Source organism: Ranitomeya variabilis, chromosome 1, assembly GCF_051348905.1.
Source record: "Ranitomeya variabilis isolate aRanVar5 chromosome 1, aRanVar5.hap1, whole genome shotgun sequence".
NCBI classification, from domain to species: domain Eukaryota; kingdom Metazoa; phylum Chordata; class Amphibia; order Anura; family Dendrobatidae; genus Ranitomeya; species Ranitomeya variabilis.
Genome location: NC_135232.1, coordinates 991,094,073 through 991,122,061, shown reverse-complemented (window position 1 = coordinate 991,122,061; position 27,989 = coordinate 991,094,073). Strand labels below are relative to the sequence as shown.

At 43.9% G+C, this 27,989-nt stretch overlaps 1 protein-coding gene across 4 annotated transcripts in view; it reads right to left on the bottom strand.

Annotated features, from left to right (window-relative positions):
* KLHL2 (kelch like family member 2) overlaps positions 1-27,989 on the bottom strand; it is a 146,757-nt gene that overhangs the window by 75,360 nt on the left and 43,408 nt on the right. For 3 of the 4 annotated variants that reach the window (XM_077279459.1, XM_077279460.1, XM_077279461.1), the window contains 2 exons: positions 14,965-15,127; positions 2,652-2,761 (listed from right to left, as the gene is read on the bottom strand). In XM_077279459.1, coding sequence (XP_077135574.1) covers positions 2,652-2,761; positions 14,965-15,127 — 273 coding nt within the window. Of the gene's footprint in view, positions 1-2,651; positions 2,762-14,964; positions 15,128-18,164; positions 18,237-27,989 lie in introns of those variants that run through there. The other variant, XM_077279462.1, reaches the window with a different exon arrangement.

Sequence of the window (27,989 nt, the reverse complement as noted above, 5' to 3'; positions counted from 1 at the left end):
TATTTTTTAATTAATTAGCAAAAATTACATTTCTGGGGTTTTTTTTCAGTCAAGATGGGGTACAGCGTGTACATTAATGAGAAAAAAAATGAACTTTTTTGAATTTACTAAACGGCTGCAATGAAACAGAGTGAAAAATTTAAAGGGGTCTGAATACTTTCTGTACCCACTGTATGTGGTGGCTTAAATTTTCCTTTTAAAATAGTATTTGTTTTACTATTAGGTTGCGTTCACATTTGCAGGTCTGGCCAATAATAGCTATGCTATTGTGTTCAGTAAAATACTGGACACCATGATGGAAATCAAATGGTCAATGTGGTCCACTGGGCACTGCAGGAGTAAGTGGGCCGAGCACTTTAGTTATTTCCATATTTCTTTACCAACAGAGAAACAGAAGACAGCAGGGGTGAACTGAGCCTTAGGCTATGTGCACAAGTTCAGGTTTTTCCGCGATAAAAAAAGCTATAAAACCTTTTTAAAAACGCATGCATTATGCATCCTATCATTTAGAATGCATTCTGCAATTTTTGTGCACAAAAAACGCATTGCGGTAAAAAAAGCAGCATGTTCATTATTTGTGTTTTTTTCGCGTTTTTCCCGCTATTCTATGCATTGGGAAAAACCGCAGTAAAAAACGCATAAAAAAATGCAGTAAAATCGCGGTAAAAACGCATGCGGATTTCTGGCAGAAATGTCCAGTTTTTGTCAGGAAATTTCTGCCAGAAATCCTGACGTGTGCACATAGCCTTACAGTTAACTAAACTCAATTGCATTTATAAAGCTGATAATAGCATGTAAGGTGACAATATTTTTATTCCCCTTTCAGTTCCCCTTTCTCAGTCCATCTCCCTTGTCTTTACCATGAAGAAAACAAAAACACCGTAGTACTTGCATCTATTAACCTCTTTGCACACTATTCATATAAGACTGTGTCATGACAGAAAGGTGAGCAGCCATGAAATATTCTGAAATGCCACACATCTGGTTATGAGCACAAAAAACTAGAACGAATGCAGTGAAAACCAACAAACGCTCTGCACTTTTATTTAACCACTAAAATAACTCACAGTAAATCATTGTTAAAGGACTAACAAGATCACAGAGTAAGAAACAGCCGGAGCCTGGAAACCTACAGCAATCCGATCAGAAAACACAATACCACCATACTGCTAGAAAATGCCCGAGCATGGATGTGGAAATGGCTAGAAGAGGAGTCACACCATTTCCCAACATAAGGTACTGTTTGCATCCAAGGGCCATCATGAACTGACTGCTAAGGGCAGCGAGGGGTGGAGGAGGCTTAGGCTACTTTCACACTAGCGTCGTACGACGCACGTCGCAATGCGTCGTTTTAGAGAAAAAACGCATCCTGAAAAGTTGCCCGCAGGATGCGTTTTTTCTCCATAGGATTTCATTAGTGACGCATTGCAACGCATTGCCACACGTCGCATCCGTCGTGCAACGGATGCGTCGTGTTTTGGCGGACCGTCGGCACAAAAAAACGTTACATGTAACTGGTTTTTGTGCATCGTGTCCGCCATTTCCGACCGCGCATGCGCGTCTGAAACTCCGCCGCCTCCTCCCCGGACATTACAATGGGGCAGTGGATGCGTTGTAAAACTGCATCCGCTGCCCCCGTTGTGCTTTTACTTCACAGTATGCGTCGGTATTCTTTCACGCTAGTGTGAAAGTAGCCTTAGCAGACAATCATTTTGCTTTAGAATTGCCTCATTATTATACTATGAATACGGTATGCCTTTATAACTAAGGCAGTCGGAGGAAATCACTGCCCCTGGTTAGTACATTTTCCCCTTCAAGGCAAAAAAAGAAGGAAAAAAAAAAACTGTTGTGGCTGCTGTCACAATGAAGACAAGGATAACAAGGTGTAGAAAAAACAAACATTAATTTACAGACAGCAACGCGTTTCGACCAGAAGAAATCAAATCAATTTTGAAACGCGTTGCTGTCTTAAGAGGTTTTTCTACACCTCCTCAACATGGTCTTCATTGTGACACCACCACCACATTTTTTATTTATTTTTTTGACTCACAATGGGTTTAACGAGCCATTGTATCAGCTTCAGCGGATGGAGCACCAGTCTGTACGAGGAATACCACTTCACTACTATTCATCAGCATCGTGCCTGACCTGCAGATTCCATCTACTCTTCCCTGTTTCTGATCACCAGGACATTAACTTTACTTTGTCTTCTAGTTACATTTTCCCCAGCAACAGCTGAAAATGTTCGGTCACCCAAATCTGTCTGGGATAAGAAACCAAAATCACTGGGATCAGCGGCAAGTAAAGGGAACTTATCACCTCCCAAGATGCTATTTATGGGGACTCTCCGCCTAGAATGACTGCTCTGACCAAGCACAGGCGCTCTGTGCCTCCTGGTGGGGCCAAAATGGTTACACCTTTTCCCCTGCTTGTTCTTCCGTCTATCGCCACGATTCCCTGGCTTCTTCAAGCCAGAGCTGTCAAACAAAGAAGAGTGGGGTGGAGATAGAGGAAAAACAAGCAGGTGGGAAGGTAATACATGAAGCAGAAAGGTGGGAGCCGTCAGGCCGGAGTCCGGGACAGTTCACCCATATACCATTATCGTTATAAGGGTAGTGAAGAAAAAAACCAAAGTCATTAACACAAATTACCTTTTCTTCTGATAGAACGGTGAGCTTATCGCTGGCAATTAAACTGCACACTTGTTCTATGCCGAGATTCAGAAACTCTTCTCCTTGGACAATATCTGAAAAGTGTTGTTCTGTAAGGAAAAGAATCACTATTGAAGAAAAAATGCCGTCAAAATAACAGCGAGAGCGAGTGTGTACAGGGCCCTGCAGAAGACAGACACATCCTGCATCCCTGATCAGTGCTATGGATTGTTCCCATCTTCCATGCTACTAGTGACCCATGTGCGGGCCCGGCCCAAAAGGTCTGGGTGTCCAATGTCATCTATTCTACGTCTTCCTTATTAATAAAGGAAACAAGTTTGGGGGGTTTGCCTTTACACATTGAGGTGCTTTGTTTTTTTTTTTATTTATTTTTTTTATTTCATTTGCAGATTGCTACGTGACGGATTACCTGACCTGATTAGGAGCCATAATCAACCAAATGTGGATCAACCTCCTAGCGAGAGAAACCGTAATAAATATTAAAAGGGAACCCGACAGGTCCCCCCATGCCCTCCAACCCACCAGAATTACACTATTTGTTGCTAAGACTCTGCCTAACCAGCCATAGACCCATGTTTACACCTAGACCCCAATTTTTTATTTTTTAAAAAAAGGGCTTTATAAAACTTTAATATGCTAATTAGGCCTTTAACTAATCAACAGGGCATTGTTTTCCTCAAACTAGCCATCCCCCTCAGCACATTATCACGCCCCTGTGGGCATAACATGATTTCCAATTGATGGCTTCATCTTCAACTCCCTGCAAATCTCGCACATGCGCAAAGCTTTCTTCACCCACATCCTCTGAAGTTAGGTGCCCGCTTCCCGAATTCAGAAGTGCACTGCCATGTCTGGAAGGGTCTTACTCGAGCTTTGGTTAGGCAGGGTATAAACAACAAAAGGAATAAATCCCCATAATTGAAAATGATACCTTTATTAATACGATTAAAACAAAAAGGAAAGACTTGGTAACCCCTATCCCACATACACCAATACATATATCTATGTGGTAACCAAAGAATGTCCAATTAATACCTCACATAGAAAACAGGACTGAAAAGAAGATCAGTCTCGTTTTCCACTTTGGCATCATGACTCCAGAAAACCTTCTAATTCCTCATGATGAGCCGGTATGAATGGGGAAACGCGTCGAGTTGCGGCACTTTGGCAGCTATATGTGGTCCTTCTTATTGAAGTAACTATTTGCATCTGGTCTGGGCCCAGTTTTGTTTTATTTTCTATCACCCTATATGGTGATAAGGATACAGGTGTATACCGCTATCAGTTGGATTAAGCATAATACACACTTTACTCTATGCACGGACGCTTTCTCTACACACAATAAACTGTGTAGTTTGAGCACTTCTGAACAGTGAGGGTGATATATACTCCTGACTATATACTGGGCAAGACTAGACTTTGGTGCCATTTCGTTGGATGCTCTGTCCTCTCAGATTCAATGCTCTTGGGGACCTCCTTTAGTCAAGACTATCTAGGGTCAGCTAGGGTGAGATGACTGAACGGGGGCGCCAAAACTTGCGTGCAATATCTTGGGTGTCAACCTCTACGGTCAGGCAGGGTTCATCTTTAGGGTGCATCATTGAGGAAAAATGTTAGGACATCTCCTTGCCTGATCTTTTCAGGCCTGTTTTTTTGTGTGGGATATTAACTGGACATTGCTTACCACAAAGTATTTTTCCCAGAAAATTATTGCAGTTATACATGTTTTGCTATACACATGTTTATTTCATGTTTAATAAAAGGCAAATTGGACATCATTTCACACAAACCCCTCAAAATGGGCCGAGCAAAATTGTTGCCACCCTGAACTTAATAATTGGTTGCACACCCTTTGGAATAAATAACTGAAATCAATCCCTTCCTATCATCAAAAAGCATCTTACACCTCTCAAGTGGAACTTTTGACTACTCATTTTTGGTCCTCAGACTCTCCTCTTCCCTTTCTGTTCCCCATTCTTAGTGTGGTAAGAAACACAATGCAAAGATTGAATCAATTTCTCCCCTTTTCATCTGGTGAGCTTTTCATATTGCCCAGACCTGTTACTTGGTACAGGTGAGTTCGAACAAGCATAACATGCTTGACGCAAAGGTGCTTATAATTTTGGAAAAGTGCCTAAAATTATGTCCAGCCTATTTTGGGGGTTTTGTGTGAAATGATGATGTTTAACCCCTTAATGACCGAGCCAATTTTTACAATTCTGACCACTGTCACTTTATGAGGTCATAACTCTGGAACGCTTCAACAGATCCTGCTGATTCTGAGACTGTTTTTTCATGACATATTGTACTTCATGGTAGTGGTAACATTTCTTCGATATTACTTGTGATTATTTATGAAAAAAACGGAAATATGGCAAAAAATTTTAAAATTTAGCAATTTTCAAACTTTGTATTTTTATGCCCTTAAATCAGAGAGATATGTCACAACAGTTGAGTAATTTCTCCTGAATACGTAGATACCCCATATGTGGGGGTAAACCACTGTTTGGGTGCATCACAGAGCTTGGAAGAGAAGGAGCGCCGTTTTACTTTTTCAATGCAGAATTGGCTGGAATTGAGATTGGACGCCATGTCGCGTTTGGAGAGCCCCTGATGTGCCTAAACCTTAAAACCCCCCACAAGTGACACCATTTTGGAAAGTAGATCCCCTAAGGAACTTATCTATATGTGTTTTGAGAGCTTTGAACCCCCAAGTGTTTCACTAGTTTATAACGCAGAGCCGTGAAAATATATTTTTTTTTCACAAAAATGATTTTTTAGCCCCCAGTTTTGTATTTTCACAAGGGTAACAGGATAAATTGGACCCCAATGGTTGTTGTGCAATTTGTCCTGAGTATGCTGATACCCCAAATGTGGGGGGGAACCACTGTTTGGGCGCATGGCAGAGCTCGGAAGGGAAGGAGTGCCATTTGGAATGCAGACTTAGATGGATTGGTCTGCAGGCGTCACGTTGCATTTGCAGAGCCCCTGATGTACCTAAACAGTAGAAACCCCCCACAAGTGACCCCATTTTGGAAACTAGACCCCCCCAAGGAACTTACCGTATATACTCGAGAATAAGCCGAGATTTTCAGCCCAAATTTTTGGGCTGAAAGTGCCCCTCTCGGCTTATACTCGAGTCACGGTCGGCGGCAGGGTCGGCGGGTGAGGGGGAGAGGGCGCTGAGGCATACTTACCTGCTTCCGGGGCTCCTGGCGCTGTCCCTGCAGTCCCACGGTCTCCGGGTGCCGCAGCTCTTCCCCTGTTCAGCGGTCACGTGGGACCGCTCATTAGAGAAATGAATATGGACTCCACTCCCATAGGGGTGGAGCCGCATATTCATTCCTCTAATGACGGTAACGGTGACCGCTGATAGAGGAAGAGGCTGCGGCACCGAAGACCAGCTGTCCGGGGGAAGGAGCAGGACGCCGGGAGCAGGTAAGTATTACATATTCACCTGTCCGCGTTCCACACGCCGGGCGCCGCTCCGTCTTCCCGGCGTCTCTCCGCACTGACTGTGCAGGTCAGAGGGCGCGATGACGCATATAGTGTGCGCGCCGCCCTCTGCCTGATCAGTCAGTGCAGAGAGACGCCGGGACGCTGAGGAGCTGCAAGCAAGAGAGGTGAGTATGTCGTTTTTTTTTTATTGCAGCAGCAGCAGCAGCAGCAGCAGCAATGCACAGCTTTCTATGGTACATCTATGGGGCAATAATGAATGGTGCAGAGCACTATATGGCACAGCTATGGGGCAATAATGAACGGTGCAGAGCACTATATGGCACAGCTATGGGGCAATAATGAACGGTGCAGAGCACTATATGGCACAGCTATGGGGCAATAATGAACGGTGCAGAGCACTATATGGCACAGCTATGGGGCCATAATGAAAGGTATGGAGCATCTATTTTTATTTTTCAAATTCACCGGTAGCCGCTGCATTTTCCACCGTAGGCTTATACTCGTGTCAATAAGTTTTCCCATTTTTTTGTGGCAAAATTAGGGGGGGGTCGGCTTATACTCGGGTCGGCTTATACTCGAGTATATACGGTACCTAGATGTGTGGTGAGAACTTTGAATGCCCAAGTGCTTCACAGAAGTTTATAATGCAGAGTCGTGAAAATAAAAAAATAAAAATTTTTCCACAAAAAAGATTTTTTAGCCCCCAAATTTTTATTTTCACAAGGGTAACAAGAGAAATTGGACCCCAAAAGTTGTTGTCCAATTTATCCAGAGTACGCTGATGCCCCATATGTGGGGGTAAACCACTGTTTGGGCGCACGGCAGAGCTCGGAAGGAGGGAGCACCATTTGAATTTTTGAGCGCAAAATTGGCTGTGGCGTTTAGAGACCCCCTGATGTACCTAAACAGTGGAAACTCCAACCCTAACCCCAACACACCCCCTAACCCTAATCCCAACCCGATCCATAATCCTAATCACAACCCTAACGATAATCACAACCCTAACCCCAAAACAACCATAACCCTAATCAGAACCCTAAATCCAAAACACTCCTAATCCTAATCTCAACCCTAACCTCAAACCTAACCCTAATCCCAATACACCCCTAACCCTAATCCCAAACCTAACCTTAACCCTAATCCCAAACCTAACCCTAATCCCAAACGTAACCCTAATGCCAACCCTAATCCAAACCCTAACCCCAACTCTAACCCTAACTTTAGCCGCAACCCTAGTGCTAACTTTAGCCCCAACCCCAGCCCTAACTTTAGCCCCAACCCTAACTTTAGCCCCAACCCTAGCCCTAACTTTAGCCCCAACCTTAACTTTAGCCGCAACCCTAGTCCTAACTTTAGCCCCAACCCTAGCCCTAACTTTAGCCCTAACCCTAGCCCTAACTTTAGCCCCAACCCTAACCCTAACTTTAGCCCCAACCCTAACCCTAACTTTAGCCCCAACCCTAACTTTAGCCCCAACCCTAACCCTAAATTTAGCCCCAACCCTAACCCTAAATTTAGCCCCAACCCTAACCCTAAATGTAGCCCCAACCCTAACCCTAAATTTAGCCCCAACCCTAAATTTAGCCCCAACTCCTCTAGCTGCCGGCCGGCAGATCATGGCAGGCGCACTGGGCATGCGCCCGCCATTTTCTTACCGAAGGAAGAAGCCGGCGGCCAGGAGGGGACACAGGAGGACCCAGGGACACCGGTAAGTATGATAGGGTCCCCGAATCCCCCTATTTCTCTGTCCTCTGATGTGCGATCACATCAGAGGACAGAGAATTACACATTGCTTTTTTTTTTTCTTTTGCCGTCGCCGGTAAACAGTTAATTACCGGCGATCGCAAAACGGGTCGGTAAAATCCGACCCCGATCATGTTCTTTGGGGTCCCGGCTACCCCCGGCAGCAGAGACCCCAAAGATCTCCCGGGTGCCGGACAGCCGGCGCGCGCACTGCGCATGTGCCCGCCATTTTTTGGCCGGAAGATGGCGGCGCCCATCGGGAGCCACGAGGAGCACAGGGGGAGACAGGTGAGTATCGGGGGGCGATCGGGGACCCCATTTCTCTGTCCTCTGATGTGCGATCACATTGGAGGACAGAGAAATTAAATGGGAAACCGCGGGGTTTTTTTTGCGGTTAATTACCGGCGATCGCAACTTGGGGGTCGGTAAAAAACCCCCGACCATGTACTCTGGGGTCTCGGCTACCCCCGGTAACCGAGACCCCAGAGAAAATCCGACTCTGGGGGGCGCTATTCACTTTTTCCACAGCTTGGTTTAAGTACCCTTAACTGCAGCCGTTAAAAGGCATATCGGCGGTCGTTAACCGGTTAATTTGCCCTTTTTCGCAGTTTTTTGTGTTTCTGCAATACACACAAAGGAAATAAACATGTATATAACAAAACATGTTCTTGCAATAATTTTAATTCATTTTCTGGAACAATTTCAAGGGTGCCAACACTTCTGGCCATAACTGTAGATATATATATAAGTGTATGTTGGATAGGAATTACCAAGTCTACTTCCTTTTACTTTTAATAATATTAATAAAAAGTATAATTGTTAATGATGGGGATTATTTTGTTAGAAATGTCACTATATTCCTTACATGATTGATATACTGTAGGTCTATAGGCAGGGTTTTTATCAACAAATATTCTAATGCTGGTGGGTTGGAGGGCATGGGGGACCCGTCAGGTTCCCCTGAAATATACAGCAGTTTTAGGTTATTGTAAGCTTTATGTTCACTCTGTAATAATGAAGTGACCTGCCTATACCTACAGTGCTCAGCAGAAAGGAGTACACCCGCTCTTAAAAAAAAAAATAGTAACATTTTAATCAATATCTTACTAAACACAATAATTTCTGAAATTTTGATAGACTCAGTTTATAGAACTGTTTTTTTTTTTTTAAACTATAACATGAAAGTAAGGTTACATGTGTTTCACTGTAGGCATCACGCATTTAGAAAAAGTGAACGTCTACCAAGGGTACTGAGTGATGGAAGCTTCTTCTTTCAAGTTACAGCAGTACATCTGTGAGCTCATGATGCCACCAGTGAAATGTAGCTCCCTGACATCTGCAGCACTCCTGCAGCCTCACTGCCTACACCATGTTTCTGTCATGTAGTGACTAGGGATGGTGCCTACCTGATCACTTGAACTAGGGGGCGCCCTAGTCTATCCCTGTCTCTCGGTTTATCCTGGAGACACCATGGTCATGTACCTTGCTATGCTACCATCTTAAATCTTATTTAATCTTCCCTTCCCTACACAGGGAGGTGTGAGGCTGAAGTGTATAGGATTACGCGTCGATAACCATACAAAGGATGAAAGAAAACTACAATCATACAAAATATACTCACAAAACAACAGAGTAGAACACAGGGAAGGGATAGGTAGCAGAAACCAAATAGGAGAGGATGAGGATAAGCATGCAAACAAACTTAAAGCAGAAGTCTTGTGAACAACTCTCCACCAGCTTACTTCAAACATTGAATTTCTCCTCCAACACGTAATCAGGAAGTAGAAATTCTCAAGTGCGTGTGGCCAACACAGAACAGTTGTGACAATTCAGGATGGAGTTCCAGGAGATCAACTCAACTGATTAACCCTTGCAATGACAGAGCAAGGAAAAAACCTGCTCAGTTTAATAGGATGGTGAAGCTGTTCTATTCAGAGCAAGATTTTGAGTGAGCAGACTTTGAACTTTGGGCCCCTCTTCATTGCGGTATCCCTGTGACAGTTTCACTGTATGCACCATGCATTTAGAAAAATAAATTTTAGAAACTATAGTTTTAACACAGGAGCAAAAAAATTGTTGAAGGAAACTTCACTTTAAAACTCTATACGAGCTACCTTGGAACCGCCATCAGCCGTTCCCATCACATAAACTCAATTTAAAAGCAGATAAGAAACCATGGGAAAGAGCGATAATATTTAACAGAAATGATCTGGCACTAGCACAAGATGTGAGGTGAGCGAGGCGGAAGGTGGATGCCTGTAAGGCAGATCACTTCATTACTATGGAGTTAACATAAAGCTTACATTAACCTGAAACTGTGGAATAACACTGGGACCAAGCAAAAGCCGAGTGATACAGGACTTCAGGCAACTTATAAAATCTGTTGTTGAATGTCAGGAAAAGGCAACCTGACAGTATAGTCCTTGGTAACCATAAGCGGGCTGATCCACACTTGTTTTAAACTACTAGAAATAATTAGAGGTGTGTTCCAGTGTAAGACTTCAATGTCCAGAAGTTACGGCAGAAAAAGGTTTTAGGCGAGAGTCTCCTGGCTAGACTCCATTTAGTGCCCTGTAACCTTGGTGGCACATGTCTGGTGGTTTTGATATGGACCTATGGAAAGAGACCAGTATGTGGGGGTGAGGGAATGCCACATCTTCATTGCTATCCTGTGATATGCTAGTGACTAAATGTTACGTGGACAATTGTTACAAAACTTCTAGAGGGGGAAGCAGACCCTTTTTTCTTATTAATTAGTGGCAATCCCTGTAAATTACTTTATCCTCCACCTAACATTGTGGTAGCACCTATTTTATCAAGCTCACGCCATAGGAATCAGACAGGACTTCTGTAGGGACCTGCAACTTCACAGCCACAGAGTAAATTGTGTTGTCCAGGAATTGATATTTATCTACATTCTGAAAATATGAAGCACAGCCACACTCGCGCACTCTGGGTCCAGTGCTGCCTCTCCGGTCTTTGGTGACAGGCTGCAGAGGTGACATCATGGCTACAGCACACCTGACCGCTACAGCCTGTCACTAGGCTGAGCAGCTCTCCCAATGTAGAAGGCACAAAACCGCAGAGCCCAGAGACCGACTGGCGAGTCCAAGTCTGTTGGACCTCTTACTATACTATACTAGATGACTACTACTGCACTGCAGGTTCTGCTCCACAAAGTTTACTTTATGCCCGTCAACACATAACAGCAGAGTAATCAGACGGATTATTTACAGAGCAGAACTGCATGTGTCAGCATCACTAAAGCTTCTACTGCATTCCATCCATAAGTAAATAGGGATTTGGCAGCCATTATTCCGTCTCTCTGTATTCCCATTTCATTGTTCCAGGATTGTCATATTATTTAGGTAGGAAAAAGAATTGCAAATAACCATTCATAAAGCGCTAAACTGAGAACTATAGCTGGCAACAGTGATGGCAGATGGTGAGGAGGCAGAACAGGGTAGTGGCACAACATTGCAATGTGAACAAGTAGTACTGAATGTAGAATATGTGGGTTATCCAGCAGAGAAAAACAGGAGCAAAGAACACAGTGATTCAGTCTCTATTCTACATCTCATATTAAATCTATACATTAATGCAATAAACTACACTGACTGTCCCACTAAGTTTTGCTACTCTGATATGGTGAATTACTTACCACACCAAGAATTCACTTGCTACAAAACATAAAGCCTCTTTAAGAAGCAGTGTCACGTTTCACCACGCCATAGAGCTATAAAGACTGTCACCACAGCTGTGCCGACCCAACATGGCTTTATACGCTACATGCAAGTCAATACTGACCTACCCACTAAGCTCAGTGTGGCTACGAGGATAAAGACCGGGCCGGCACCAGGTCTATGAAGACACCAGGGAACAAGTAGGTGCCAGGTCGATGAAGACACCAGGGAACATGTAGGCGCCAGGTCCATGCAGGCACCAGGGAACATGAGGGCACCAGGTCCATGCAGGCACCAGGGAACATGTACGTGTCAGGTCCATGAAGACACCAGGGAACATACAGGTGCCAGGGAACATGTAGGTGTCAGGTCCATGAAGACACCAGGGAACATGCAGGTGCCAGGTCCATGAAGACACCAGGGAACATGCAGGTGCCAGGTCCATGATGACACCAGGGAACATGCAGGCGCCAGGTTCATGCAGGTATCAGAGTGCAAGTAGGCCCCTAAAATGTTCCTCCTCACATTCCAGAAGCTCTTATTTTTCAGTTGATTGTTATTTTTTTGGGATACAAGCTGTAGTTTTTATTGGTACCATTGAATGGTATGTGTGATTTTATGATGTTTTTCTACTTCACTGTTGTGGGGCAGAGCTCCAACATTTCTGGTAATTTTATTTCCAGTATTCACCTAATGAGATACACATTTATGACATTTTAAAAGTTTGGACAGTTACTGAGGGTATAAAGTCAGCTTTTTTATAAAAAAAACAAAAAACAAAAACAAAAAACTATTTTCAAGGTTTTTTCAAAACTTTTATGAAGTCCACCTAGCAGTCTTGAATCTGCGATTGATTGTACAATGCATTGCAGCAATGTGATATTGCAGTGTACTGTAAAATTACTCATCTCGTATGGAGTCCTGAAACACGCTGGGATTCATGGGTGCACAAACATGGCTGATACAGAGCCCCGGTTTGCTATGACTCCACCATCAGCACCCCAGAAACACAATCTCACCTGTTTCTCCTTTCCAAACTTTTAAATGTTGCAGTCACAATTGTCTGCTGCATCTAAGGGGTAAACTGCTGTGATGAGACCTAGCTCTGATCTAAGCAGCTACATTCAGGTGCTGGCTGTATAATCTAGCCGGCACCTTCACAGCATGGAGTGGGCTCAGCTTCAGAGACCGTCTGCTACCCTGCATTGCGCAACACCACCATACACATATGGCAGATATCGCCAACGGAAAACTGGGCTGAGCGAGTCCTCCCAATGCAGCAGAAAAAATAAAGGGAACACTTAAACAGAATATAACTCCAAGTAAATCAAGCTTCTGTGAAATCAAACTGTCCACTTAGGAAGCACCACTGATTGACAATCAATTTCACATGCTGTTGTGCAAATGGAAAAGACAACAGATGTAAATTATTGGCAATTATCAAGACACACTCAATAAAGGAGTGGTTCTGCAGGTGGGGACCACAGACCACATCTCAGTATCAATGCTTTTTGGCTGATGTTTTGGTCACTTTTGAATGCTGGTTGTGCTTTCACACTCGTGGTACCATGAGACGGACTCTACAACCCACACAAGTGGCTCAGGTAGTGCAGCTCATCCAGGGTTGGCACATCAATGTGAGCTGTGGCAAGAAGGTTTGCCGTGTTTGTCAGCGTACTGTCCAGAGGCTGGAGGCGTTACCAGGAGAAAGGCCAGTACACCAGGAGATGTGGAGGGGGCCGTATGAGGGCAACAACCCAGCAGCAGGACCGCTACCTCAGCCTTTGTGCAAGGAGGAACAGGAGGAGCACTGCCAGAGCCCTGCAAAATGACCTCCAGCAGGCCACAAATGTGCATTTGTCTGCACAAACGGTTAGAAATCGACTCCATGAGGATGATCCGAGTACCTGACGTCCACAGATGGGGGTTGAGCTCACAGCCCAACACCGTGCAGGACGCATGGCATTTGCCACAGAACACCAGGATTGTCAAATTCACAACTGGCGCCCTGTGCTCTTTACAGATGAAAGCAGGTCCACAATGAGCACATGTGACAGACGTGATAGAGTCTGGAGACGCCATGGAGAGGGATCTTCTGCCTGCAACATCCTTCAGCATGACCGGTTTGGCAGTGGGTCAGTAATGGTGTGGGGTGGCATTTCTTTGGAGGGCCGCACAGCCCTCCATGTGCTCGCCAGAGGTAGCCTGACTGCCATTAGGTACCGAGATGAGATCCTCAGACCCCTTGTGAGACCATATGCTGGTGCGGTTGGCAATGGGTTCCTCCTAATGCAGGACAATGCCAGACCTCATGTGGAGTGTGTCAGCAGTTCCTGCAACATGAAGGCATTGAAGCTATGGACTGGCCCGCCCATTCCCCAGACCTGAATCCGATTGAACACATCTGAGACATCATGTCTCGCACCATCCACCAACGTCACGATGCACCAAAGACTGTCCAGGAGTTGGCGGATGCTTTAGTTCAGGTCTGGGAGGAGATCTCTCAGGAGACCATCTGCCGCCTCATCAGGAGCATGCTCAGGCGTTGTAAGGAGATCATACAGGCACGTGGAGGCCACACACAGTACTGAGCATCATTTCCTTGTCTTGAGGCATTTCCACTGAAGTTGGATCAGCCTGTAATTTGATTTTCCACTTTGATTTTGAGCATCATTCCAACTCCAGACCTCCATGGGATATTAGTTGTGATTTAAGTTGATAATTTTTAGGTTTTATTGTTCTCAACACATTCCACTATGTAATGAATAAAGATTTACAACTGGAATATTTCATTCAGTGATATCTAGGATGTGGGATTTTAGTGTTCTCTTTATTTTTTGAGCAGTGTACTTTTCCTTTTAACTTTACCAGCAATTTGAAAACAACAAGTTAGTTAGTTCCTAAATTGTAAAATATACTTTTGAATGATACAATTGCCTTAAATGTAACCATTATGGCAGGGTCACTGGATGATTCTCCACCCTCAGAAGCTTCCACATCTGGGGTTCTCTTCTGCCTCATATGAAATCCATTAATGTTTCTGTACTTGTGCTGAGCTACAGGACTGCCTCTCCACGATATGTAATATATTTATGCAGCATGTTTTCACTCACATTTACCGTACCCATTACATTCATGTTACTGGAAGGTGTCCCAGCTCTAATAAAAGCCTAAAAATACAGGTCCATTCAGCTAAAGCCAGGCTCCATACACCACTGGGGTCCTGGGTGATGGGATATGGGAACTTAATATGCTACAAGAAGGCAGGGAAGACACAAATGGGTCATTCATGGAAAAGATCTTGAGGAGAGGAGATATTACCATCAACGAGGATGGGCTGTAGTAACGCTGTGTAACACCTGTCCATATACATGTATAGTGTATGAACACTACATTGGAGGAGTTACCTGCAAAGGTGTTGGCTTGCTGTAACAGCTCAGTACACGCGTGCATGTCAGCAAAGGCCCGAATCCCTAGACAGTTGCTTGGATGAAGTTGGGTTTCCAGGAACTCGCAGCAGGTTTTCCTCACATCTTGAAGCTGTAAAAGACTGGCAGCCGGCAAAAGCACCTGCAAATAGCACAGGACAGATGGAATTGGTTTCATAATGTGATTAAAAAAAACAGGTCAAGTGATACTGTACTACTACACTGTACATAAAATCTTTATGTTTTTCACTTATCACCTGACTCAAAGTCTTTCTACAGTCCATACTTACAGTGTCACCTATCACAGACATGGGAGTCACCACAACTCAGTAAGCAGACTGGGGATATTTAACATTTTTGTGCATGAATACAAATGTTGAGGCCATACTGTTTTCTAGGGATTCCCTTTGCTCCTATCAAGTGGATGGCTCTGTCTGGCCTCCAGATGGGAACCCCAACTGAGTAAAGCACGGTGTAGTGTGAACCTAGCCTTATCTGATTGGGATTCTTCTAAATAAATTCACTAAGGCTTAGTAGTTTTATTTTCTTATTTTTTTTTATCCAAATAGGGCACGAGCCTAAAGTCTTTTGAGTACTTCAGCACTGCAACGTAGCACTCCCATAGGCCTAGTAGACAGACACGAGGGTCATTGTTAGGCCCCTGAAAGCCATGTCAAACCACCAGGACCCTGCGATTGTAGGGAACGTATGGGCGAGAGTGGAGCCCCCTCTGAGGTCGGGCTCATTCAGACGACAGTTTCTCTCATACAAGTTCTAGCCTTGTTTTACACGAACTAAACTCGTGCCTATAGTAGTTGTTGGGCTGTTCACATGTCTGACTTAGTAGTCCAGACAAAATCTCGGATGCTAGGCATGTGCTATCCGTTTCTCCACTGACTGATTAAAAAAAGATTGTGAAACCACAATTTTTTTCCCCCATCAGACAAAATACTGAGTAAACTGTATTTTCTGCTCATGAGAAATATCGCTGACATCCGAATGGGCACAAATTTTTCTGCTGCAAAAACCCTGTGTAAAATACATTGGTGTGTTTTTATCCCCATTCATTTGAACAGGTGAAAAAACACTGCAAAACAAAAGTGTCAAGACTTGACATGATACAGATCTACAAGGAAAAAATAAGCATTGTGAGATCACAATTCTCATTCACTTTGCTGGTACTGTACTGTTAATTTTTCATGCCAAGAAAGCGCGGTGGCAAATACGCAGTGCACACTGTAAGCCATTAGAACTGACCACACATTTGGTGGCTTCTCCCACAAGGATTCAGGCTTGTTCATATATTTTTTTAATCTAAATCTGGAGACAACCAATGATTCAAGAATTTAGAAGTATTTTTTTTTCTTTTAATGTGGATGAACAACTCTCAGCGAATATAAGCCATCAAATATCAAAAGCAAACCAAGCTAGATGCCGAGGACTCACCGGAAACAAGTTAGGTCGGGACGACTGGATATGCAACAATTCATTTCTTACAGTCATGGTGAGAACATTTAGTGTCTAATTAAAACAATTTAGACCAGACAGCTCTTGGCTGTGGATAGATGAGGACTACATTATCTTTAGGTCTTCTAATAATTAGAAATTATTTATGTGCAGACCGCCCTGACAGCCAAGAGATGCTCTGCTGTGGAGGTTTCTATAAAGGGGTTTTCTGAGACTAAGACAATGATGTCCTATCTTAGGGATGAGCCATGAATGTTTGAGGATCAATAGTGGTCCAAAGCATGGGACCTCCAACAATCAGGATAGCAGCCCACTGGCTGATCTACAGTATGCAGTCATTACTGGGGCAAGCTGGCAACAACTTTTGTGGCCACAATAAATCTCAAATAGAAGAGACTCTTTGCATCTCATAAATAGATATTTCTGAGGTCTACAATGCCACAATACAGCCACAGCTAAATTAACACGTATGACCACATTTGTTATCAAGTGTTAAAGGGTTTCCCCCCTAAATGAAGTTCTAAACTCACTGATCCCTGGAGATCAAACCGGTGGGACACCCAGAGATCCAAAGAATTGAGCAATATAGCCCCATCCTCAATGGAGGGGAGATGTGTGTGCCTGACCTCCGTTGTGTTAATTGCTTACAGTACTTCCAAGTATAGAGCTCGGCCACTTCCGACAGTCCCATAGACAACGAACAGAGCGGAGGCCAAGCATGTACACCTCCACTCTAATCAGGATAGGGATGCAAAGCCCCAGTCTTGGGATCCCCAGCGATCATAACCTTTCCACTATGCTATGGAAAAGGTATAAAGTTATTTCTTGGGGAAACATTTTAATCTGAAAATGGACCAAATCGGTTAAGAAGATCTTACCAGCACAACAATCACCGTTATTGTATTCACTTGAATATTAGGGAACTACACTATCACCCTTGAACACAACTGGCACATAAAATCCCCCCAAAATAGGGCTGAATAAAGGAGTCAAATCCCATACATACATACATACATACATACATACATAGCTGAAACTTCTGCATGGACTTCAGGGTAAGCGGTACTTATCAGCGTTGACAAAGCAAATTGTGGGGGTAAATCAGCAGAAAACCAGAGACAAGCCTACTCCTGCCCTTGTGATCACAGTTCTGTTAAGGTTTCCGCTGTTTCTTAGACCTTAAAGGGGCTATTCAGTAGTACTTCTATGTCCATCACAAAATTAAAATAGATGAAATGGGACACTCGCCTCCCTGACCCGCCCCGCACCAATTGCAGCACTATGTCTACTGGCGATCACGTGTTCTGTACGGTTATATCATGTCACGGCTGCAGCCAGTTAGCAACCTTCACTTTAGTGTCAAAGGAAGCACCCACATTGAAGGCTGTAGATCAGGGACCGTTAGGGCTGTCCCACACGTCCAGATAATTCCGGTACCGGAATAAATCGGTACCGGAGTTATCCGTGTCCGTGTGCCTGGGAACTCACGGAGGCCATACCTGCGGCACACGTGTGCCGCCCGTATGGCGAGTGGGTACCACACGGAGCGTGTGGTACCCACTCTGCATGGTGCTGAAGCTGCGATTCATATCATCCCTGCAGCAACGTTTGCTGCAGGGAAAATATGAAGAATAGTGTTTAAAATAAAGATCCATGTGTCCGCCGCCCCCCCACCCCCTGTGCGCCCCCCCCGCTGGTCAGAAAATACTCACCCGGATCCCCCGTCGGCAGTCGCTCCTTCCTGGTCTGGCCGCGGCTTACTGTATGCGGTCACGTGGGGCCGCTCATTTACACTCATGAATAGGCGGCTCCGCCCCTATTGGAGGTGGAGCCACATATTCATGAGTGTAATCGGCCGCATACAGTAGGAGGCGCGGCCAGACCAGGAAGGAGCGACAGCCGACGGGGGACCCGGATAAGTATTTTCTGACCAGCGGGGGGGGCGCACAGGGGGTGGGGGGGCGGCGGACACATGGATCTTTATTTTAAACACTATCATTCATATTTTCTCTGTAGCAAACGGTGCTACAGGGAAGATATGAATGGCGGCTTCAGCACCATGTGGGGGGGACAGCGCTTACTGTAGCGCTGTCTCCGGCACGCCACACGGACCCCAGATGGAGAATGTCCGTGTGAGGTGCGTGTTTTACACGGACCCATTGACTCTATTGGGTCCGTGTAATCCGTGCGCTCCCACGAACACTGACATGTCTCCGTGTTTGGCACACGGAGACACGGTCCGCACACGGTCCGCACAAAATCAATGACATCTGAACAGATGCATTGATTTTTATGGGTCTACGTGTGTCAGTGTCTCCGGTACGGGAGGAAACTGTCACCTCACGTACCGGAGCCACTGACGTGTGAAACCGGCCTTAAAAAGAGGTTGTCCATTACTGGACAACCCCTTTATCACATGGTATTGATGAAAAATATATAGGATACATAATCTCCTCTTTTTTGTTTTTAAGCAGTATAAGGGTGTTGACCTAGCCTCCAAATTACCCTTGTATCAAGTAAATTAAGTATCTATAGGATGTGCCAGAGAAAACAAGTTCATGCTAAGGAGGACCCATCTTACAACTTCTGCTGCCAACGTCGGTGCCAGATACCACAGGACACATTCAGATACCTTGTAGAGTCCATACCTCAATGGGTCAGAGCTGTTTTGTAGGTATAATGGGGGCCTATGTAGAAGGTAGGTAGTTTCAATGTTATAAGACATTACACACTTACAATTTACTATCACCTCGGTCTTTCAAATTGCTTAATAAACAATGTTGCTTATGCTGCCTCCTGTATTAAACCAGCAGGAAAAAACCAATGTGAACACTTATGAACCATGCATACCCTTTAATACAACCTGGCTAAATTTGGCAGGACTGTCTGATCATCTAATATGTATATGTCCAACAACTACTGATGTTAAGAGAGAAAAGGGTCAGGCAGATAGCTCTCCCCATATAGAATACAGGAAATAACACATAAGTGACCAGCACCTTCATATGGAAGTGAAGTCAGGAGAACAAGTGGTCATCAGACATCGACGTAGAGCAAGGGAACTCCAATGTTGGAACTGTTACATTTCTCTTGTAACTGGGGCTATGCTACCCATATAAATGGAATAGGACCTATGTAAAAATAAAATCCACAATATTATACACTATTCATACTATATAGCCATGGCCGAAAGTTTGGCACCCTTGAATTGGTCTCAGAAAATTATTGCAATTACATATTTATTTTCTTTGTGTGTATTGGAATAACACACAAAAAAGGAAAATTTGACAATTTCACACAAAACCCCAAAATGGGCCGAACAAAATTGTTGCCACCTTTCCAAAATTGTGGGTAAACTATTTTGTTTCAAACATTTGATGTTCTTTTAAACTCACCTATGGCAAGTAACAGGTGTAGGCAACATGAAAATCACACCTGAAATCAGATAAAAAGGGGAGAAGTTGACTGAATCTTTGCATTGTGTGTGCCACACAAGCATGGAGAACAGAAAGAAGAGAAGGAAACTGACTGAGGACTTTAGAAACAAAATAGCTGAAAAATATCAACAATCTCAAGGTTACAAGTTCATCTCCAGAGATTTTGATGTTCGTTTGTCCACGATACACAACATAACTAAGAGAAGCTTACAATCCATGACACTGCAGCTAATATCCATGGATGTGGACAGCAGAGAAAAATTGATGAAAAGGTTGCAATGCAGGATAATCAGGATGGTGGATAAGCAGCCCCAATCAAGTTCCAAAGAAATTCAAGCTGTCCTGCAGGCTCAAGGTGCATCAGTATCAGCGTGAACTAGCCATTGACATGTGAATCAAATTATACACTATGGCAGGAGACCCAAGAGGACCCCCACTGCTGATACAGACAGAAATCTAAATTTGCCAAAAGGTACATGAGCAAGTCAAAATCCTTCTGGGAAAGTGTCTTGTGGACGGATGAGAACAAGATAGAGCTTTTTGCGAGAGCAAATGATTCTACTGTTTACCGAAAATGGAATGAGACATACAAAGAAAAGAACACTGTACCTACAGTCAAATATGGTGAAAGATCAAAGAAGTTTTGCGGCCTCTCGCACTGGGTGCCTTGATTGTGTGCAAGGCATCATGAAATCTGAAGATTACCAAAAGGATTTTGGGTCACAATGTAGTGCCAAGTGTTAGAAAACTGGGTTGGCGTCCTAGGTTAGGGGTCTTCCAGCAAGACAATGACCTCAAACATGCTTCAAGAAGCACCGTAAAATGGATGGAAACAAAGTGCTGGAAAGTTCTAAAGTGGCCAGTAATGAGTCCGAATCTAAATCCCATTGAAGAGTTCATAAAATTGCTGCTGGGAGAAGGCACCCATCAAATATGAGAGACCTGGAGCAGTTTGCAAAAGAAGAGAGGTCCAAAATTCCAGTTTAGATGTATAAGAAGCTTGTTGAAGGTTATAGGAAGTGACTGATTTCAGGTATTCATTTCAAAAGGATGTGCTACCAAATGCCCGGCCCATTTTGGGGGTTGTATTGTGAAATGTTGTCCAGTTTACCATTTTCTCTTTGTATTTTTGTGTTCCAATATACACAAAGGAAATAAACATGCGCATAACAAAGCATGTGTAATTGTAATAATTTTCTGGGAAAAATACTTCATTTTCCGTAACAATTTCAAGGGTGCCAACACTCCCCGCTAGGACTGTGTAGAAAGTTTGCAACATACGAGACACAGATTAAAACTTTGCTGCCGCATACGTTTAGAAAGAATAATGGGGAATATACGGAATATTCAAATTTGTGAAAGAAAATCTGGACCTACGGCCTTATGTTACAGCGGCTAGGGGAGAGTTTCCTACAAGGAACCAATTTAGAAGGCGGCGGCCAACAAGCAGAAGTGTATTAAACTTTGCCATGTACTTGGGGACTGTGGATCGGTTACATGCACTTGCATCAGTCTGGATAGCAATCAGTGCACTTCTTATACAAGCTCTTAAAATGCAAGCAACAATTTCCAGTCCCGAGGAAAGAAAAGAAAAAGCCAAAATTCCACGTCACTCCAACTTGCCAGCAAGGAGGATTAACATTGCAGGCCTGTTACTCATATCCACACTTTTATAGCTGGCTAATAATTTTAGATAGTTTACCCTGATTCATTTCACAGTTGAAAAGCATAAAATCTGTGGGTGAATCGCATAAGGTGGTGCTAAAAATACACATTCATAAAAATATCTGCAGCACGGCGAGTTACCGAACATGCAGTACTCATAAATGTTCCCTGAAAACTTGTACATTAAATCTGAAAAAAAAAAATTATCTACAAATTACACGCAATTATCCAGAAAACTCAGCCACACATCACACTGTGGTTCAGTGGTTTCCGCAATGCACATTCATTTTAATATGGTGCAGATTTAGCTTCTCAGTCACAGCGTCATGGGCAGATGTGGACCAGAGACCGCAATCAACTGTTCATTCCCAATTTTGCATTTGGGACACTCAAGTTTTGGACTAGAATTTATGGATCAGCAACCATTAGCAATTCTAATATATTGCAACAGTCTTTGCACTGTGTAAGTCAGTAAATAAAAAACATAAGAACTGAGAATCATCAGCATTTGATCCCTTTTAACATTCAAGAAAAAAAAAAGTCTCAGAGACAAGTTCTCCCTTTGCTACAGGTGTAGATGTAGATGTGAGTGTCGAGCTCCTGACCGAGCATCTATGAGCGTGTACACAGAGCAGCGAACTGTCCCAAAGGCTTTAGGGATCATGTAGACGAGTGAAGAAATCAGACATGTGCTCTAGATTTTTGATCGGATAGCACATGGACAGCACACTAAGTCTCACCCATTCAAGTCTTAAGGACATGTAAAAAAATAAATAAAAATCAGACCCAACAAAGAACATCCATGAGGTGTCGATTTTTATGGATACATTTCTATTATAAACCTAGATAACTATTTGTTCATGTACATTTTTCAATGTAGATGTATGGGAATGAATCACACACAGACGTAAAAAACGGACGTATCGATGAAAACTGGACGATTTTCCATGCAGAAGGCCTTATACTGAGCTTTTCAGCCTGTTGGGTACAACCATTCTGAGCAGTTTTTTTGAGTGATGGGTTGGAGTTTCAAGACCGACCTCACTTGTATCACAATATGGATTGGATCTCCATCAAAAGACCATACAATGTTCACTCCACTAGTCTGAACTGCTCCAACTGTTAGTCCTCCGCTCATACAGTAGTTCTGCATCACTTGTCTTATTTAGGCTGGTTTCACACTTGCGTTTTGATCCGCAGCGTTTTAGCGCTAAAAAACGCATGCGTTTTTTCCCCCTATACTTAACATTTAAAACGCATGCTTTTTTTAGCATGCATTTTCGGCAACGCATGCGTTTTTTGACGCGTGCGTTCAGTTGCAGAAATGCAACCTGTAGTAATTTCTAGCGGCGTTTTTTTGCCGCAAAAAACGCATGCGTTTATTTGCAGCAAAAAAATGCATTGATGTCTATGTAAACGCATGCGTTTTTAAGCACATGCGTTTGCTTGCGTTAAAAACGCATGCGTTTTTATAGAAAAATACAAGAAAACACAAGAAAAAACAAGAAAACCCTAACCCTAAACACAAGAAAAAACAAGAAAACCCTAACCCTACCCCTAACCCTACCCCTAACCCTGACAAGCCACCCCCCACCATCAAGGTGATAAAGGGATACAAACCCTAACCCTACCCCTAACCCTATATGACAGTCAATACTCTACGAGTTTATATTTTTAGTACTCTATAGCAATACCGTTTATCTTGGGGTGTCCACATTGAACAAAGCTTTTTATTAGAATGTCCTGGTCACCAGGTCAACATAATAGCCAATTCCTATGGATCCCTAGGGTTAGGGGTAGGGTTAGAGTTTGGATCCCTTTATCACCTTGATGGTGGGGGGTGGCTTGTTAGGGTTAGGATCCCTTTATCACCTTGATGGTGGGGGGTGGCTTGTCAGGGTTAGGGTTAGTATCCCTTTATCACCTTGATGGTGGATGGTGGCTTGTCAGGGTTAGGGTTAGGGTTTGGATCCCTTTATCACCTTGATGGTGGGGGGTGGCTTATCAGTGACCTGGTGACCAGGACATTCTAATAAAAAGCTACCCCTAACCCTAGGGATCCTAACCCTAACCCTAGGGATCCTAACCCTAACCCTAGCTATTTCTATTTATAGTGGGTTTTCTAGATGATTTTGATGATTGGCAGCTGTCACACACTTCTCAGCATGCGTTTAAAAAACGCAAACGCATGAAAAAAAGCATGTAAACGCGGCAAAACGCCGCGTTTTTTTTTCTGCATGCAAAAACGCGGCGTTTTGCTGCGTTTACATGCGTTTTTTCACCACATGCGTTTTTTTTTAAAAACGCTGCAGATCAAAACGCAAGTGTGAAACCAGCCTTACTGGACTATTCCGGGGTCAATTTCTGTATGGAAATTTGATTCATCATTCCCACGAAGTCTTGGATGCTTGCCACTTTTTTTGCGATTAGGATCATTATCCTCCTTCATGATCCTGAAGATAGGCCATCAATATAAAGGTACCAGAAAACCCCTTTAATGCCAGTTCTCATGCCCAAAACCAATTTCGGCCAGCCTGGATTAATGTGACTGACGCAGGGCATCTCTGAGTGCCAGTTGAATGATATCTGTGGTCCAAAGTCATATAACCCTTTAGAAACAGGCTGGAGTGACCGGAATTTGGGCCATTGATCTCACGCTGTGACACCAAATTAATTTATCCCATTCGGTAACACCCTTTGGTGGCCACTTTAATGTCCATTTTTGTGTCACTATTATGTTTTGTAGCTTCCTTTAGGTGTGTTTGGGTCAGGACGCCTCACTGCATTGTATCTTATTATTATGATCAAATCTGATGGTTATCAAACTGGTGTAAACACAGTCTACATATTAACACATTTCTGAATAAGGTACCAACTTCAGCATTTTTATGTGGCTGTACATATTACTGTATATCCAAGTAATTCCAGACTTAAATTTTTGGTGAGGAAAAGAAGCACACCACAGACAAATCACCCTCATCCACCATAACAAAGTCCTTCAAGATGACTTCTAACAGATTAAAAACACACAGAAAACATCAGTTTCCTTTACTAGCAAATGTCCACATTATGTTTGGTCAGACATAATAAAGCTCTATGTACATACATGGATTACATACAATATATTCTGTAGGACCCTCTTGTGCGGCCAAAACGGTTCTAAAGTTATGGGCTTATGACCTCTGTGATAACTGGCACCAAGCAGATCCTTCAATGGGCTAGTAACGGGCTAGTCGAAGATCACTCATCTTCCACATTGGTTCTCCTCAACGTCACGCAAATCCTTACACTTGGCTATTTTTTCAGCTTTCAATTCATTAAAGGATTTGACCGCTACTACTGATTTTTTTTTTGATGGCCTATCAAATATCTGATCAGCAGGGATGTGACCTTCATTTCCATTGTGGCCACGGCCGGATACTGCAGATGCACCCTATACTAGGCATAAGCCATCAATAAAACAATGCAGTGGCCAACCATTAAGTTTTAGCATGGTCCGTTCCCCTGCTGTTCAACAGACCTTGACAGCTGCTGTTCTAACAATCAGTGCTATTCATTAAGCCCTTCACTAATTTTAAAGGCTAACCAACATGTTTAATATGTTACTGCTCCCAGTTTCTAAAGGTACCGTCACACTAAACGACTTTATAACGATATCGCTAGCGATCCGTGACGTTGCAGCGTCCTCGCTAGCGATATCGTTTAGTTTGACACGCAGCAGCGATCAGGATCCTGCTGTGATGTCGCTGGTCGCTGAATAAAGTCCAGAACTTTATTTGGTCGTTTGATCGCTGTGTATCGTTGTGTTTGACACCAAATGCAACGATACCAGCGATATTTTACACTGGTAACCAGGGTAAACATCGGGTAACTAAGCGCGGGGCCGCGCTTAGTAACCCGATGTTTACCCTGGTTACCAGCGTAAAATGTAAAAAAAACAAACAGCACATACTCACATTGCGTCCCCCTGCAGTCTGCTTCCTCCTCTGACTCAGCGCCGCAAAGTGAAAGTGAAAGCAGCACAGCGGTGACGTCACCGCTCTGCTCTCACTGTACGGCGCTCAGTCAGTCAGGAAGTGGACGCAGGGGGACGTGAATGTAAGTATGTGCTGTTTGTTTTTTTTACATTTTACGCTGGTAACCAGGGTAAACATCGGGTTACTAAGCGCGGCCCTGCGCTTAGTTACCCGATGTTTACCCTGGTTACCAGGGGACCTCGGCATCGTTGATCGCTGGAGAGCGGTCTGTGTGACAGCTCTCCAGCGATCAAACAGCGACGCTGCAGCGATCGGCATCGTTGTCGTTATCGCTGCAGCGTCGCTTAATGTGACGGTACCTTAACATTGATTGGTTGGAGTCCAGACAATGAAACTTCCGCCGAACTTGTCAAACTAAGCAGCATAAGAACATGAGCTCAAGCGTCAACATGGCAATGTACAGACCCAAACACATTCTATTAGACCTTCTTCTTGCTATGCTCATGCTTGAGAAGACAACGCTCATGGGACTTCTTAAAACAAGCTAAAAAAGCTTTAAAAAAAAATAAAAATAAAATAAAAATTTGCTCATAATGGTAATTAGAAATGTATATAAAAAAATCTGAAAGAAAAGAAAATGATAAGTGGAAGCACACTTACGCAGAGTGCATACAAATATTCTTCCCTCCATTACAGTGATCCGTCCATGAGACTGAACTGAGCCCATTAAAAATAATTGCACAGGACGGGTCTCTCACTTTGTAGAGGACTTTCTTTCAGCCTGGCCTTGCTGAAGCTGAATGCGCAGACAGCCGGATCAAAGGCATGGCGCTGCCAGCACGCTTGTGACTGGGCGGAAGATGAAATGCTCCAAAAGCAACAGAATGAGGCATTTCTGTGTAATCATTGGGATGGGTGAGGCAGAAACGAACCAGGGGTTCACCGACATGCTCAGGTCGCACACCTTTTATCATTTATTTTGGGTACTATGCCCATTTACAAATCTTCATGTTGCTGAGATTTTCAAGGACAGCGACTTTACAGCGCAGAAAAGTGAATGTAAGAAGCACAAGGGCAGTGGATACACCGCATTACCGACTAACAGGGCACACGGCAGCAGTGTTTATGCACATGGTCTTAAGTCTAGATTGCTAGGTTTTTAATGAGATTGAACAAATGAGTTTAATGGCTACATAGTATCATCAGGAAAGTTCTAAAGCTGCAGTCATAATATCTCCTACAAAATAAAACCCTGATCCAATCTCATAATGGATGGAAGGCAGAAATCTATCATTTGAGGTCTACGTGTTTCCATGGTAACAGACAAACCATGTAGTCTGATCCTGCAGTCATACTCCCCTCCATCTGTCCCCTATTCCTGCTAGCTTACATTTGAAGGTTGCAAGATTCAGGGGACAGATAAATGGCAATATGACTGCAGGATCAGACGCCGAACCCAAACAGTAAAGTTCAGGGTCCGTACTTAACACCTACTGTTAGGGCACGGACACCGAACACGGACTTCACCAGGAAGTCCGTGCTACTGTTCAGGTTCGGCCCCCCAAACACCAGGTGTTTGTCAAGTGTATGACAGCTTGGCAAACACTGCTTCTGATCAGCGGTAAAATTATCACCGCCGGGCGAACAGCCGCGGTTCCCACACTTTCAAATGACAGCGTGAGCCCGCAGCTGTGATCAGAGGTATAAAGTTCACCTACGGTCACTGGTGTGGGCCAAAGGGTCTATTGCTCTCAACAGCCTACGTCTGCTGCCGCTAATAACAATGAGAGCAGGAGCGGCTGATGGGAGTATTCTTCAGCCGGCGCCTGTGCTCTAAATAAATAATGAAAAAAAAAAGAAAAACCGGTGTGGGTCCCCCTGTATTTTTGATAACCAGCCAAGCAAAACTCACAGCCCTCAGTTGCCAGCCTTAGCAACGTTGGTTATAAAGAATAGAGGGGACGGCACACTTTTTTTTTTTTTTTAATTTAAATAATTTAAAAAAATAAAAACGATGTGAGGTCCCCTCCTTTTTTGACAACCAGCCTTCGTAAAGCAGACAGCTGGGGACGGATATTCTCAGGCTGGAAAGGGGCAATTGATATTGCCCCCCAGCCTAAAGTGAGCAATGGTGACATCTTCAAGGTTACTGCCAGTCACTGAGACTGCCTTCCCAGCTGGGCCCCTGAAGTGCGGTAACATCTGTGAGATCCCAGCTAGCACAGTGAAAAAAAGGCTCAAGGTGCAGCAGTGAGTTCACAGCAGTTAGCTGGGAGATAATTCTCACAGCGAACTGCAGTGAACTCTCTGAGCTCAGCGCTGCACCCTGAGACTTTCTCACGGTCCTAGCAAGGATCTCACAAAGGTCACCGCAATTCAAGGGCACGGCTGGAAACGCAGCCTCAGTGACCGGCGGTAACCTGGATGACTACACCGCTAGTCACTGATCCTGCGCTCA